Genomic DNA, 17,214 nt, shown 5'->3' with positions numbered 1-17,214 from the left:
CAATGACGACAGAGCATGTTGGTCAAGGAATGAAATTCTGATTTGTTTCTGCTCGATTGGTTTGTTTTAGTTCAACATATGATGTCAATCAGTCAGGAGTCAAAGCAAAAGCTGTCAGTGAAAACATGTAAAATGACTGCTGCCCCTGCCATACCTTGCTGCCCACCCCCTGGCTTCACTGCCCTGGCTGTGGACACTGTGGCTGCCCCTGCCAAGGTCAAACCCTGCATGACTCGCAGAAGACCACCAGCCTTTGCTGACCCTTTTGTCATGATTCTGTACAACATGCACCTGAGGATCTGCGCCGAGGTGAGAACACATGATACTTGTTGGATATGACCGAAGTGTGATTCTGATGCGTCTTCTTAATGTACTAATATAGTTACAGCAATACGTCTCCCAGCATCTTTAAAAGGATCATCGGTCTCATTCTATTGCTCTGTTTTCATGTTCTCTCAGGAGAAGGCAGAGCTGAAGATGCTGTCAGCTCCACACTGAGTTGCTGAGGGAGGAGAGGGCTGTTCAGAGGGCAGAGGAGTGGGTCCACGAGAACCAAGACAACCTGCCCAAGCTGGAGAACATTCTCCTGGCTAAGGTTGAACCAATGCACTGGCTCACTGACGACCGTCGTTGACAAGACAGAGGAGCTGCGGCACAAGGAAGAGGCGCAGCGGCTCATCCAGGGATACCAGGAGCACTATGCCAGCCTGGAGCATGAGAAGGTTCAGGTGGTCTTGGAGGAGGAGACCAAGGAGGAGAAGGAGGTGATCTTGGAGGAGGCAACCAAAGAGAAGAAGAAGATCAAGAAGAAATCCAGCTGCTTCAGGGGATGTTCTTGCTCAGAAGAACATAAGAGGATGACTTTGAGTAGGTGAAGAAGAGAAGAGCAGAGAATTGAAGAGAAGAGAAATTAAGTGATGAGAAGAGAAGAGGAAGTGCCACAATATTCCTTTGCCATTGATTGTTCGCAAATAAATAAATACTATGTTTAACTAAAAGCATACAAGCCGCCTGTACCTGTTTGCGGTGGTTCTTGCATCTTTTCTTCAGACATATACTTTGACTAAATTCTATGAGGGAGGATTATGGTTAGAAAATACTTAAAAGTTACTGGGTTATATAAAACAGCTGACAAATTAATCAAGGCTTATTGATGAACAAATCCCATTGTGAAAGCAAAATGACGAGCCTATGTTATGCAGTGTTCCTCCTGATCTATAACAACGTGTTTGCTATAATCTAGCGACATTTCTACATACTGAGACAGTTGCCCCTAAATTCAACTTATAAAAAAGGTAGGGTAAAATGCTTTGGAGGCGTCACTAAGAAATAGCCTACAACTATAGATAGCACTGATAAGCACTGTCAAAATACCAAGACATATTGTGTGACCTATTAAATAGTGTTAGAATAGTGTACTTTTCTCTCATAGAGAATATAAAGTATACAGTAGAAAACTCGCCAGAAGGGACTTCACTACAACAATCACTGCACTGTTGACCATTGCATTAATACAGTCTAGCTGTACTTCTGGCGACTTCCTTTGTCTGACTCGGAAATGGACAAAGACGAAGCATTACCCCTGTAAATAAATGGCCGACGGCAAAGGACATTTTGTAAGTGAAGGCTGGTCTTCACATGGAGCGATAGCCCTGTAGCGTGTCACCTGGTGTCAAGGACAACGTGAATGACAGGAAATTGCACTGGGGGATCTGGACTGAGCAGAGACATTCCACACTGTATCCGACATACTGTATCCGACATACTGTATCCAACATCCTGCGTCAGTATGTCTCCTTTAGCGTGTCTCAAAGAGAGCGGCAACATGTTCAGAGATATTAGTTAAAGTTTTAGACTATAAAAATCAGGTTGCGGTTTCGTCTTATCAACTTTCCATCTGCCTTAGAGCAAGACTTGTACAACAGATCTCATTAGCTATAACAACTTCATCAGCAGTAGGGCTCACTTTGCATTTAGACCAGGACCAGAGTTGGTCGTATCAAATCACATACATCTAATATTTAGAGATCGGCCTATCAGTAAAGCTCTGCTGGGAGTTCACGTGTACAGTACGCGGGTCGGGTCTCTCCGTTGAATCATGTTTTGGCAGTTCAAAAGGCCATTTCCATGGCAATGAGCCCCAGCAGATAGACGGAAGAGAAGCACATGTTATTGGTCACACACAGGACAAGAAGGGCATCGTCCTGTTGGTGGGGATAAGCGGAGATCGAACACACTGGCTACAGTGACTGCTTTGAAGAAGGAATTGGCAGTAAAAAATAACTGTCACTGCGGAACAACCTAAAGTTGTCATCAACCTATTAAACATAGTGTCATATCCGGCTAGCTAGGATAGGCTATTATCCCCTTTTGTATTTTCAGACATATTTGTGAGTTTGTACGTGCTCAAAGCAGTACTTCTGGGGAATTTAGAATTGTGTCCAATTGTGTCCAGTCACGTATTAGTCTATAGATGACGTCCAGGCTACTTTGAGGTGGCACCTTTTGTCACACACACACACATCCCCTCTCTGACCTATTTCTCTGGTTGGCTGAATGACTGGAAAGGGCGCTCTTTTAGAACCAAACAAGGACAAGGGATTTGTGTGTCACAGTGTGTTTAGAGAAGCACATCCCCTCACCATAACGTACAGTACACACACACACACACACACACACACACACACACACACACACACACACACACACACACACACACACACACACACACACACACACACACACACACACACACACACACACACACACCATCCTAAATCATGTCCTGTGATTGAAAATCCCCTTCATACTATGCTACTATAAGCAGAAAACGGTTTGTCGGATCATATCACAGCATCCTTGCTTTAAACACACTCCTGTCTCCGTCAAACCCCTCTGCTTAGACTACACGTACGCTAGCCAGCTCTCATTTCCAATGGATTTGCTCTGCTGGTCATATCAACGCAATAATTGTGTCTGTTTTACCACTCTAACAGCATTACTCAAGAATATTTCCTTTACAGTGGGGTTTCATAAACTGGGCCCTGGGCATGTGAGAGGTGCGATGGTAGATTTTTCATATTGGTCTGGGGCTGAAAACGTTTAAGAACCCCTGCTTTACAGATAAGGCCATCGCTCTAATTGCTCTAATTGTGAGCAAAATAAGTGCTCCTCTCAGTTCAATGCCAAAGCGGTTTTGTTATAGTTATACAACCAGCCCACATAAAACATCTTAATCCTGAGGTCAGGGAGTGATCATGATCTTTCTATCCATGTGTGGCCTCTACATTTGAAAGATTTGTGTTGGTATAAAGAACCTGTCACAATGAAGTCTCACAGTGCAAACCTTCAGACAGAGGGCCTGAGAGGAATCAAGGCCATACCAACAATACCATCCCCATAGCCTTTCCTGAAGCCTTTGAACTGGGACGTGCTTAGCAATTACTGGCTGTTAATGGGGCCCTGGTGTGGGCAGGAACCAGGAAGTGATGATAGGAAGCGGTGGCAAATGGATGGTGCACGGCTGCAGGCATGGCCATTCTGCACGTCTACCCCACTGCCCACTGATTGGGCGAAGCGAAGGCGTTGGGGGTTAGCTAAGGCGTACACATATGTGCAGACACACTCCGATACAATCACACAGACATCACACATACCGCACTACTGGAGTTGGTGTAATACATATAACTGAAGAAAGCTGTCAGCTGTTAAATAGTGTATTCTCCGCACAGACGGAGCACAGTAAACTTATCTTGCTTTTAACTTCTTGATGAGTTATCAGTCAGCGAGTGTTAAAACTAGGCCTATCCAAGTTCTCTTACCTCTTGATGAGCTTGATGGACTTGAAGGCCTCGTCCATGTTTCCGATGGTCAGGTAGAAGCTAAAGTTGAGCATGGCATCGCGGGTGGCCTTTTCACAGTTCTCCAGGCCCTGAAAGTCCCGGAGGGCTCGTCTGGATACCATGTGGGGGGACTGGGCAGCCGGGGCTGAGGCCTGGGCCAGGGATGGAGATTGGGTGGGGTCTGGAGCTTGGGCCTCCTCCGTCCCTGGATCCCTCTCACCTGGCTGGGTGTTGATGAGATAACCAAGAATTAGCTATTTCAATACAATGTGACTATATAGATTTTGTGTTGTGCTTCCATGGGGTCTAGTTCTTTAATGCATTGAATGTCCAATCTCATCTCTGTTTCAAACACTTCACACCCGAATATGAAAATTCCCCACACAAACAATACTAATGTATAACTAAACCATGTGGTTTGTACTGATGAACACTTTAGAGCGAAAAATTCAACATAATGGTTGGAGTGGGGTAAGATACAGTTGTTTTTTTTTCATGATTTTTTTTCAGGAAACTCTTTCTTTTCTCCAGAGATATAATCAGGCTCTTGAAGCCTTTTTCTATTATAGCGTGATAACTTTCAATACTGGCAGCCGACTCGATTACACACAGGTAAGATGAAAGAATTTGGCTCCTTGATTAGGAAGGGAAAATGACACGCACGGACACACGCGCACACACACTATTGTAGCAACACCCAGTCCTTCATCATAGAAGAGTAGGCTCAATGAAAGGAAACATCCTCAGATATGAGATCTAGGGCTAGTAGGGAGACACAGACAAGAAAGGAATCAAAAACAGTGGAAATAGACATCTAAGAAGACATTGATCGTATCCAACCAGTGGAGTAAGCCACAGATATCCGATCCAATGTTATATGTCATTCTATGCCACAAGCTACAAAACATGGACCCTACAATTCTGGCTTATGCATCTGAATACTGTGGTGCATTCTTCCTATGTAAAAACGAATGTCACTATGGATGGTCTAGATTACATTGTCCTGTTAATTATTATGACACAATGGAGGTTTTACAATGCCACAAGCCTAGGAAAAGAGGGTAGGACTATGGAAAAGCCGAGGAAATTTGCAGCACTGACTAACTGAAGGGGCAGTAGATACTTACTTCTGGTAAAGAGATACCACCCCTCCGAAACAACAGCTGGTGTGAATGGAAGCCAAGCACAAACAGACATGCATATGCACATGAAATGACAAATTCACATACACTCAAGAAAGAGAGGGAAGAAGAGCCCAAGCAAAGATTATGCAAAATGAAAAGAAAGACTAACCGAGTTTTATGAGCATAACCTCTGAGGGATAAGATGGGGAAGAGAAGCAAGAGAGCAACCCTACCTTACAAGTGATTTACAGATGTAGGATCTTAATTTGATCACTCTTTTGTTGATGAGAATTTGACTGCACAGCAGGTTTAAAAAGGCTTCTAAAATGTGCAATTTCCACTTAAGAATTTCAGACTTGATTTGCAGTAATGTAAAATGTATCAACTCCTACAAAAAATGTCCATGAATTATAATCCACATAATAATTCTGATTTCCTGTTGCTACATTATTTTTTTCCTGCTGTAGCAAACTGTCTCAAATTAAGATCCTACATCTGTAGGCCTACTAAAAATCATGATAACATAATAAATCATATGAACAGTACGTCCCTGGTAAATTAGAAAATCAGTAAACAAAAGAGTAGCCATACAGTAAATAATGGCCTCACCTTAAGTAAAGGGATACCATTCAATACTCTGCAGGTAATGTACTGTACATTGGTCATTGTCCCTACCTTACAGGTGAAGTAGTAGTAGGGAACGTCCAGGGCCAGTAGGGCCTGCAGGCCGGCTGGTTTGGGGTAGGAGTCCTGCAGGAGGAGCCCATGTTCCTGAGTGCAGAAAAACGTCACCACGAGCACATCCACCTGTAGGAGACAGCAAATACATGCTATATGTTACATAGTTCATAGCACAGAGGACTCGGAACACACCATATACAGTACATACCGAACACATCCACACTTGATATGTATTCAGCGTTTCCCCTAGGATTCTTTTCAGCAGAGGTGGGAAGGGGGGGGGGGTCTCAGGAGATTTTGTAGAATGATTGTTAGAAGGTCACTTCTGGTGACTTTTTAATAGGACATTAGATTCTAAAATGCATGACAATTGAATTATGTTGACACCATCTTAAATAGAACTGATGTGTGCCACTGCACTCTACTGAGATGATGAGGAGCAAGCGGTGGCTGTGCACTTGTGGATCTCATTCGTGCCACTGCTCGCTAGAATATATGCTGTAACTTGCCACTGTGTTCTTAAAGGGATAGTGCAAGATTTTGGCAATCAAACTCATTGAATACCATTTTTATGTCTCTGCGTGCAGTTTGAAGGAAGTTGAAGGTAGTTGTGCGAGCCCTTGCTGACTAGCGTTAGCGCAATGACTGGAAGTCTATGGAAACAGCTTGCATGTTGTTCCCATAGACTTCCAGTCATTATACTAACGCTAGTTACCAAGTGCGCTAACGCTAGTTAGCCACTTCCTTCAAGACACATAAAAATAGTATCCATGAGTTCCAGTCATTATACTAACGCTAGTTAGCAAGTGCGCTAACGCTAGTTAGCCACTTCCTTCAAGACACATAAAAATAGTATCCATGAGTTCATCTGACTCTGGGTAGAAAAAGGTCTTATTGCTAAAATCTCACCCTATCCCTTTAAAAGTGTGTCTCTGCAGAAATAAACAATACCAGTCAATAAGAAGAAGAGACTTGTTTGGGCCAAGAAACACGAGCAATGGACATTATGGACTGGTGGAAATCTGTCCTTTGGTCTGATGAGTCCAAATTTGAGATGAACGGATGATCTCCGCATTTGTGGTTCCCACCGTGAAGCATGGAGCAGGAGGTGTGATGGTGTGTTAGTGCTTTGCAGGTGACACTGTCAGTGATTTATTTAGAATTCAAGACACACTTAACCAGCATGGATACCACAGCATTCTGCAGTGATACGCCATCCCATCTTGTTTGGGCATAGTGGGACTATCATTTGTTTTTCAACAGGACAACACACCTCCAGGCAGTGTAAGGGCTATTTTACCAAGAAGGAGAGTGATGGGAGTGCTGCATCAGATGACCTGGCCTCCACAATTACCTTATCTGAACCCAATTGAAATGGTTTGGGATGAGTTGGACAGCAGAGTGAAGGAAAAGCAGCCAACAAGTGCTCAGCATATGTGGGAACTCCTTCAAGACTGTTGGAAAAGCATTCCAGGTGAAACTGGTTGACAGCACGCCAAGAGTGTGCAAATCTGTCATCAAGGTAAAGGGTGGCTACTTTTAAGAATCTATAATATCAAATATATTTTGTTTAACACTTTTTTTGGTTACTACATGGTTCCATATGTTATTTCATAGTTTTGATTCTACAATGTAGAAAATAGTAAAATAAAGAAAAACCCTTGAATGAGAAGGTGTCCAAACTTTTGACTGGTACGGTATATAAATAAAAAAAATTGAGGAATGACAAAGGAAAATGAAAAAATATAGGAGGAACACTGGTATTGTATGCATGGTATTGTATTTTTCGAAATACATTCTGAAAACAGGCCTATAATAGATTATTTGTTGTCAAATCTGGTTAATGTGATTGTACATTACAGTATGTAACATTTTTTGTGTGGTGGTAAGTAGTACAATGAAGCCACCCCTACCCTGTCCAGATGGTCCATTTGGGGAGAGCTGACCAGTACCGTCTCACACACAAACAGACGAGGCTCGTTCTCGTCCCAGAAATGAGACACAGGACATCTCTCGCTCAGCTCTGTCAGTGGCCGTCTGGAACACACACACACACACCACACACACACACACACACACACACATATTCAGTGAACACACACACACAGTCAAAAGAACACACATGGTCAAAAGAATGCACGCACACACACACACACACACACACACACCTTTCTGTGTCGTCGGCCTGTGAGATGCCACTAGGCGGTCTACCAGTGAAGAAGTCAAAGTGAGAGAGTGTGTCCATCTCTACGTCATAGAAGTACATTCTGTGGTCAGGTCTCCCATTCACCTTAGAGGGAGAAATAATTCAGCAACAACATAAATCAACAACTTGGTAGAAGTACAATTTAACAGACTTGAAAGTGTAGCAATTCAAATAACTTCATTGCGAATTACAAGAGCAAAGTTTATCTATGAGATCCTTTGGGGAAGAAAAAAAAGTCAAGGTTCTATGTCTCGAAGTGTCCACTCACCTGAGTGACCAGGATGCTGACTTGGTTGCCGTTGGCGTTACACTTGACCGATTTCAGGGCTCCCAGATTAGGGGTCAGGTCCACTAGGTTCTTAGCACTGCAGTGGGCCTTGGCTTCTCTATACACACACATACAGTACAGACGTATATACAGTCTATACAATGACGTACACAATGAACCCTGAAAATTGTGCTGCAATATGCAATGACAAGGAGTAGTCTTTTGCTAGCTATGTATAGCAACACAAAACAATGGAGACCTGCAAAACAAAATCAATTTGGCCAAGCTCATTCACTTACTACACTGGCTAATGACACTGATTTGAAAAAGTGGTTGTGCCATTACAAGTCATGTAATTTGAGAGGTTTTTATCTGTTTTTGTGGATACCTGCGAGTGAGGTCAAAGACCTTGATGTGAGCTGTGTCTGTTCCCACCACCAGGTAGCCCTGACACACACTGAGCAGCACAGGGTTGCCCTCGGCCTCAGAGAAGGCTAGTAGCTGCTTCACTGTGCCCTGGGAGACAGAGTCAGAGAGATACACACGGCTTATTTACAATAGACAAAGACACACAATGCTCGTCTATAATATACAGAGAAGGATCTTAATTTGATCCCTCTTCTGTTGCTGAAAATTATTTTCCTGCACAGAAGTGTATTTCAGGTTTAAAAAGGCTTCTAAAGTTTGCAATGTTCACCAACTTGCCCTAAAGAAACGTCCAGTAATTATAATCCACATAATAAGTTTACTGTTGCTGCAGGATTAATTACCTGCTGTAGAAAACTAGCTAAAAATTAAGCTACAGATAACAACAAAAAGAACACTGAACTAGATTTGACGGGAGCCTCGAAGCTGTAAGAGGCAGTATGCATACTGTGTGTGTGTGTGTGTGTGTGTGTGTATCCGTGCGTGCATGCGTCTGTACGTATCTGCGTGTGCGTGACTGTGGATAGGCAGAGGGTTCCAGGTAAGGGGACTGACCTGTGGTGTGCGAACCTGGACTCTATTGGGCTCCACAGTGTAGATATTCTCATCATGCACAGCTAAGACCTGGGACTCACACAGGAAAGAGCCTGGGGACGAGCAGGACGGGAGAGGAGGGGAAATGGGAGGATTCACACAGGGCTTAACAACACTAAGCGTCTGTCTTAACGCAGTGCTTACGACCGTGTTATAAGTGCTTATGACCGTGTTATGCAGTGCCATGCTGGTGTTGTGCAATGTTATCACTATGTAGCTGTGCAGCCACTTTACCTGTGTTGCGTAGAGTTGCCCCCGAGGGTTCGTACACAGTGACCTGCTTCCCGTTCCACACTGTGACTGTGTCCTGAACACACACCACGTAAACATCAGATGCCTAATATCTCAGTCAAAAAGACCACGCAACACACCTCACATACTCCTTAGATAAACACACCTGCTTGTGTGAGCCAGGCACAGTAAAAAAGTTTCACATTGAGCAGAAAACAAATTATTCGATAGCCTCCCAAGTCAAGCTAGACCAGGGGTTCCCAAACATTTTGGGCCCGTGACCCCATTTTGATTTTAAAAATATTGCGACTCCAAAATGTAAAGAAAAAAAAAGGTGATGTAATCAACGACCAATGTTTCCTTCTTTAATTGGGGCTGTGACAGTCTATTACAAATCAGTCTGACAGTACTTTTGACATTATTTCAATGTGAAGGAAGAATGGTTTGAAGTGACTGAAACATATCAGAAAGGTATTGGGAAGTTCAGAAGATCATCAGGCAATAATTGTGTGTGCTCTTCTGTGTAGAAAAGAACATCTTCATTCCCACCCAGTCGGATTTAATGCCTGGTCTTGTCCACTCTAATAAGTCCTGCGTGGCTTGTGGGCATTGTATAGGGAAACAGAAGACGCATACATATTCCTGAGTATTTTCTTTCAGTGACGGGGTCATAAAAGATAGAGCCACATTTGTAGGAAGAAACGGCTCTGTTTACATCAGAAACGGCTCTGTTTACATCAGAAACGGCTCTGTTTACATCAGAAACGGCTCTGTTTACATCAGAAACGGCTCTGTTTACATCAGAAACGGCTCTGTTTACATCAGAAACGGCTATGTTTATTACAACCGCACCTAGAGGCTATTCTATGAACCAAGTGCTATATTATCATTTTTATACAATCATCTCGCGACCCCATTTTCAAATCAGGCGACCCCACGTGGGGTCCCGACCCCTGGTTTGGGAAACGCTGAGCTATACATACACAGTTGGTGAGCAGGGCACATCTTTGGCTGGTTTCCTTGGTAGCGGGACCCATTTTTGTCTGGTTACCTTGGTGACGGCTCACGGGACACATTTTGGGGCTGGTTAACTTGGTAACGGGACAAATGTTTGGACTGGTTACCTTGGTGACGCAGACACCCTTGATGTGCATGTCGGAACGCAGGGTGAGGTGGGAGTTGGTGTTGAACATTGTGAGGCTGAGCTGAGATGGGGTTAGCTGTACCGCTGCCACCTGCTGGCCGAAGTGGGCAGACATGATGTGCTCACAGAGGATCAGCACTGTGGTCACACTGTTGGCAGCCAGCAGGTTCAGGTTGGAGCCCCACTGGAAACAAACAAGACAATTGCAATCAGAGAACACATGAATGTAAAACTGTAATAACATAGTCACTGACTTATTTAACCGCACTCTATGAGTCCGGTGATCGTATTGTAGCCACAATCAGTGAAATTCAATATTTTAGACCAGGTGTCGACAAACGAAAAAGCACATTGGAAACTAATCTTGATTGGATCTGTCTAAACAAGGTGATGGAGAGGTGATGGACGAAGATATATCACACTGTGCCTGAGTCATCGCAAAGTTTCAATACAGTATAATGTAGTACTGTAGTATAATGTGGTACTGTAGTAAAGTAGTGTACCTGGAGCTGGGTGACATTGCCCTCGATCTCCGTGGGTGTCTGTAGTTTCCACTGGGCCTTGGTGTCTGTCCTGGTGTTGGGCTGGCTCACCATTCTCCACAGAGCTATACGCCCCCTGTTGGTGCCTGCAGCTAGGATCTCTGGAAAGACGCAGGGGAGTGAGGGCGACATCATGAAACAATACAAATATGCCCAATTCTATGCCTAAATATGATTAAACAAAGAATTGCCTATTCGAGAGGTAAATGCATAGCATAGAATCTTGCCAACTCCTATGGTGGCCATTGTCATAAACAGTGTGCAGTAGAGACAACGGACATAGGAGTTGCTGGCAAGCTAACACAAACAGATCTGAGACTAGGCTAGTGGATGTATACTGTGTAATTGTAATCCATTTAACATAAGTCTACCATAGCTCACCATTAGCCCAAATTTTCAGAACACCAGTAATGTTCATTCCTACCTTTGGCTGTGCAGTAGGAGACACAGTTCAACACCTCTCCTTTCTCAAAGCCAAGGCTCTCATCCAGAGAAAGCACATAGTTGTCATCCCTCTCCAAGTCCCAGAGCCTACAACACATTGTATGTTAGCTACACAGTCAGAGTGTGTGTGTGTTTGGTTTTCCTATCCTTGTGGGGACCAGAAGTCCTCACAAGGATAGTAAAACAAGGAACATTTGGACAAGTGGGGACATTTCGCTGGTCCCCACAAGGAAAATTGTTATTTTAGACTTATGGGTTAGGGTTAGAATTAGGTTTAGGAGTTAAGGTTAGAGGTTAGAGGTTAAGGAAAATAGTATTTTGAATGGGAATCAATTGTTTGGTCCCCACAAGGATAGTATATTTTTCACATGCGCCGAATACAACCTTACCATAAAATGCTTACTTGTGTTGGTGTTGGTGTGTGTGTTTGTGTGTCTGACCTGATGACCTGTTCCCCTGTAGCTGTGATGAGGAGGCCTGTCTCTGTTGAAACGATGTCTGCGCTTTGGCCACTTTTTCCACTCAGCTTCACCTGTGACAACAGAACACATAAACACAGTCACACACACACAAACTTGAATTGAAGTAATGGCACCAGAGGGGATGGCTGCCGTTTCACAGGCTCCTAGCCAAATGTGCTATTTTGTTAGATTTTTCACAATGTTTGCTACTCATTTTGTACTTAATGTTCCTGCTACCGTCTCTTAAGACCGAAAAGAGCTTCTGGACATCAGAACAGTGATTACTCACATGGACAAAGATTTTTGGACAAAGATTTTTTCTTTAATGAGTCCGACGCGAAGGATATCCTGCTTTGTCGAGACAAGGCCCAAATCCCCGTCATCCGAGTGAAGAAAAGACGGCGAAAAAGGGGGCGGAGGGCGGGGTGCCTTGTAAAAATTAGCCGACGAGCAGGTAAACCACCACTACCCTTCATATTATTGGCAAACGTGCAATCATTGGAAAACAAATTGGACGATCTATGATTAAGATTATCCTACCAACGGGACATTAAAAACTGTAATATGTTAATATGCTAAACGACGACACAGATAATATAGACCTGGCTGGCTTCTCCGTGCATCGGCAGGACAGAGCAGCTACGTCTGGTTAGTGTGTGTATTTGTCAACAACTGCTGGTGTGCGATATCTAATATTAAAGAAGTCTCGAGGTATTGCTCGCCTGAGGTAGAATACCTCATGATAAGCTGTAGACCACACTATCTACTAAGAGAGCTCTCATCTATATTATTTTTAGCCGCCTATTTACCACCACAAACCGATGCTAAGACCGCACTCAATGAGCTGTATAAGGCCATAAGCAAACAAGAAAATGCTCATCCAAAAGTGGCACTCCTAGTGGCCAGGGACTTTAACGCAAGCAAGCTTAAATCCGTTTGACCTCATTTATTTTCAGCATGTCACATGTGCAACCAGAGAAGAAAAGAACTCTAGTCCACCTTTACTCCACACACAGAGATGCATACAAAGCTCTCCAATAAAAAACTAAAGCAGGAAGTACCAGTGACACGCTCAATACGGAAGTGGTCAGATGAGGCGGATGCTACGCTACAGGACTGTTTTGCTAGTACAGACTGGAATATGTTCTGGGATTCATCCAATGGCATTGGGGCAGCAGGTAGCCTAGTCGTTAGAGCGTTGGGCCAGTAACCGACAGGTTGCTAGATCATATCCCCAAGCTGACAAGGAAAAAATCTGTCATTCTGCCACTGAACGACGGAGTTAACCCACTGTTCCTAGGCTGTCATTGTAAATAAGAATGTGTTCTCAACTGACTTGCCTAGTGAAATAAAAAATGTGAAAAATACAATTTGATATGTACCTTCATGAGCTCCTGGGCTCCCCCCTCAGGTCCCAGAGTGTACTGTGACAGCAAAAGGGTTTCCGTGACAACGGCCAGGACTTCTCTCCTCTTCAGATAGAAAAGCTTCTGGATGGAGCCATCCACACTGAGCACTGGGCTACTCCTGCCATGCTCATCCACACAGTGCACCTTGCCTAGGCACAGAGTCAATACACACACTTAGACTAACACAGTGACAGTGCTGCTTCAAATTTACTTAATTACACTGGGCACAGGGATGCAAACCGCTGAGGGCCCAAAAAGGTGACACTTTGTTTCACCACATGCAAAAAAAATCCCTGCTAGCGGGAAATGCAAATGTTAACTAATTAAACAACAAAGAATATGATCTACATGATCAGTCTCTGTGTGTGAAATAAAAAGTGGTTAATGTGAACCTAACTCACAGCTTAAAAATGTGAAGAAAGCAATGTTATTTGTTGCCTAGAATTTACTGCAAATGACACTCAAGTCTTGAGAGAAAACAATACACTAATTTGACCGCCTTTATAATAGAACGCTTGTGACCACACACACATCTAAATATTGCACTTGGGAAAAAAACATCTTACGCAGAAATAGAATGAAACAAAAAGGCATTCTATTTTTGCTCTATTTTGTGGCCACTGTAGTAGGCATGTAGCACAAGGCTACATGTGTGCAGAAATAACGTTCACTGAGTAAAAAATGTAATACTCCCTCACTCACAAGTGTTACTGTCAAGTTCAACACAAGAAAAGCAACATCTTTGGGCTACACTGCACATTATTACATTGTACACTTTCCGCCTGTGGACATCTGTTCTACAATGTTCCAGCAGAGCATGATATCTTTTGTTGGCATAATTGACCTCTTTAAGGCAGAGTACACCTCGCATACCCCTTTTTATCCACTGTATTGAAAAAGAGAGAAAGTGTGTGGTGTTCCTTTCACCTCTAGTGGCACCCAGCTTAAGCCAGGCCACGCTCCAGCTACACTTGTTTAACAAGCAATGACTCATTTTTACCTAATTCTCTCATTCTGAAAATTAACCACATACTGTAGAGGGAAAACATTAGTTCACAGATAGTAGTTAGATCGTTAACTAGTTAACATTTCACACAGATTGCCATGGTCCAGTAAGCAACTAACGCCTTATAACTTGAGGAAGAGCCAGGAGTCGTATAACGTCAACGTAAACTCACGTAAACTCGTACATCGACTTGGTCCGTACAATTGCCCTTATTTTAGCGCCCAAAAAACGTAATACTTCCAGATCAACTGTAATGTCAATACCATTGTAAAGCACAATTTCTCCCCTTTCCAACACAATCAATTACATGACCTAAACACTGCCCATTTCTGCATAATTCAAGCTGGCAATAAGCCCCGTCGGGTCTATTTTTAAATGGCTATAAAGCCATTACCATGTCGATCAACGCTTAAATAGAAACCTAGTTCACACACCCCAATTGTGATGTCAACACAGTCGCTACAATCCCATTAGTTTTCTTTGTAGCCTCATTTGGATGTTGCGGTTGAGCACATTTGTACGGAATGGGGTGAGTTTACGTTACCAGTTAATACTATAGCGAATTGGTTAGGTGACTAACGTTAGCTCATCTGATGTTGTAACGTTAGCTAACTAACGTATGTTAGCTGTCTGACTTTATTAGCCAGCTAATTTTCACACCATAAACTCAATTATTTGATCAGTTAAGTTGGCTAATGTTGCTCAACATTTCTCTGGCTAGCTAACATTTTGTTACTAAAGCACCTTATACCACCCACCACTGCGACCTGTTCTAGTCGGCTGGCCCTCACTACATATTCGTCGCCAGACCCACTGGCTCCAGGTCATCTACAAGTCCATGCTAGGTAAAGCTCCGCCTTATCTCAGTTCACTGGTCACGATGGCAACACCCACCCGTAGCACGCGCTCCAGCAGGTGTATCTCACTGATCATCCCTAAAGCCAACACCTCATTTGGCCGCCTTTCGTTCCAGTTCTCTACTGCCTGTGACTGGAACGAATTGCAAAAATCGCTGAAGTTGGAGACTTTTATCTCCCTCACCAACTTCAAACATCTGCTATCTGAGCAGCTAACCGATCGCTGCAGCTGTACATAGTCTATCGGTAAATAGCCCACCCAATTTTACCTACCTCATCCCCATACTGTTTGTATTTATTTACTTTTCTCCTCTTTTGCACACCAATATTTATACCTGTACATGACCATCTGATCACTCCAGTGTTAATCTGAAAAAGTGTAATTATTCGCCTACCTCCTCATGCCTTTTGCACACAATGTATATAGACTCTCTTTTTTTCTACTGTGTTATTGACTTGTTAATTGTTTACTCCATGTGTAACTCTGTGTTGTCTGTTCACACTGCTATGTTTTATCTTGGCCAGTTCGCAGTTGCAAATGAGAACTTGTTCTCAACTAGCCTACCTGGTTAAATAAAGGTGAAATAAAAAAATAAAAACATTTAAAAAATTAGATCCAGCTAGCAAGATAAGTAACTTAACAATGCTAACAATACTTGTTCCACCACACTTTCTCCCTCACCTCAAACTTTCCAAATGCCAGTTGTTTTCGGTTACAACTCATGAAGTATGCTTCATCACCTTCTCACCCCGTTGCCGTGGTCAGGCTTCTCACCTACCTCTTCGCTATTGTTCAGGGGACGCGCTGCTGTAAGTTAACCAGCAAAGGCATAGACACAAACTGCCTTTTCACTCTCTGCTGGGTTGTCTCTTCAGTCACGTGCTGCATTCTGTTGTTATGTGAACGATTCGCTGAGCCCTGGATACAGTCAGTATTGCTACAAACGTGCATCAGGCGTTCGCATACAGCCAGTAGTCATCCAAAGCCCCCCGCCCAAGCTTTTCTCATCGGATCTACATGAATCACATAGGTCACATATTTTGGATTCAAAACAGCGAATTTAGCCAAAATGTGACTACTTTGTATCCCTGTGGGCAGTGCACAAAAGCTAAACACACTCCAACTGTTGAGTGCCTGTTTTGGAGGAATTGCTCTACAGGACCTGAGGCGAGAGGTCTCCCACACACTCACACTCACACGCAGGGGAACAATGCAGGTAAAAACACAGAGTTTGAGAGCGTCTAACCGTCTGCCGTGCCGACGTAGAACACCAGACCCTCCTGAGGACCCATCTTGAGCGGCGGTCCATTCCCAGCCTTCCTCCAGTTGAACATGTCCAGGGCACTCTCGTCCCCGCCCACTGCCGCCCGCGCCAGCATCGCCACATCCCTTGGAACCGACCACAAACACAGTTAGCATCATACACTGGGACAGGATCTTAGTGGAATGGTTTCCAAACTATGCATTGTGACACTGACACTTGCCTAAATCCCAGATATGTTTGTGCAGTCTTGCCAACTACTATGGCCATTGTTACGCCAAACAATGATGTGACAATGGCCATAGGAGTTGGCAAAATAGCACAGCTAAGGTCTTTCAAATGTTAATCATTCTGACCCAGTGAATAAGCAAAACCATTTTTCTAGCTAGGGCCCAGTCTTGAGCAACACCCAAGAGAAACAACTGCAATGCACCAGTGGGTTTGGGTCCCGACCAACAATTTGGGAGACAGTGCCTGGCTTAACGTACACTTGGCATTTATATGCTTAATAGCAGGGCGAGACAGTGTCAGTGCCATTGATTGACAACCCAAGATAATATGGATACAATTAGTTGTCTTACCTAAACATAATATTGACTAGTTGCATAAAACCACATGGGCTCTAAAATATTTATCCACATACAGTATATCTGGGTTCCCCAATAGGCGGCTCTCGGGCCAAATGCTGATTTTATTTGGCCATCCAAGTTTTTTGAG

General features: G+C 43.6%; 1 protein-coding gene across 1 annotated transcript in view; it reads right to left on the bottom strand.

Moving 5' to 3' along the window:
* ift140 (intraflagellar transport 140 homolog (Chlamydomonas)) overlaps nt 1–17,214 on the bottom strand; it is a 62,361-nt gene that overhangs the window by 39,385 nt on the left and 5,762 nt on the right. Inside the window, exons 5-18 of the mRNA XM_021565195.3 lie at nt 16,483–16,625; nt 13,346–13,521; nt 11,943–12,034; nt 11,483–11,589; nt 11,020–11,159; nt 10,497–10,700; nt 9,376–9,448; nt 9,103–9,194; nt 8,510–8,637; nt 8,122–8,239; nt 7,816–7,937; nt 7,561–7,684; nt 5,642–5,773; nt 3,822–4,066 (exon numbers count right to left, since the gene is read on the bottom strand). Coding sequence (XP_021420870.3) covers nt 3,822–4,066; nt 5,642–5,773; nt 7,561–7,684; nt 7,816–7,937; nt 8,122–8,239; nt 8,510–8,637; nt 9,103–9,194; nt 9,376–9,448; nt 10,497–10,700; nt 11,020–11,159; nt 11,483–11,589; nt 11,943–12,034; nt 13,346–13,521; nt 16,483–16,625 — 1,896 coding nt within the window. The remainder of the gene's footprint in view (nt 1–3,821; nt 4,067–5,641; nt 5,774–7,560; nt 7,685–7,815; nt 7,938–8,121; nt 8,240–8,509; nt 8,638–9,102; nt 9,195–9,375; nt 9,449–10,496; nt 10,701–11,019; nt 11,160–11,482; nt 11,590–11,942; nt 12,035–13,345; nt 13,522–16,482; nt 16,626–17,214) is intronic.

The sequence above is a fragment of the Oncorhynchus mykiss genome, chromosome 16 (assembly GCF_057628025.1).
Source record: "Oncorhynchus mykiss isolate SJ-2025 chromosome 16, ASM5762802v1, whole genome shotgun sequence".
Classification (NCBI taxonomy): domain Eukaryota; kingdom Metazoa; phylum Chordata; class Actinopteri; order Salmoniformes; family Salmonidae; genus Oncorhynchus; species Oncorhynchus mykiss.
This window is presented reverse-complemented; position numbering and strand designations above follow the sequence as displayed.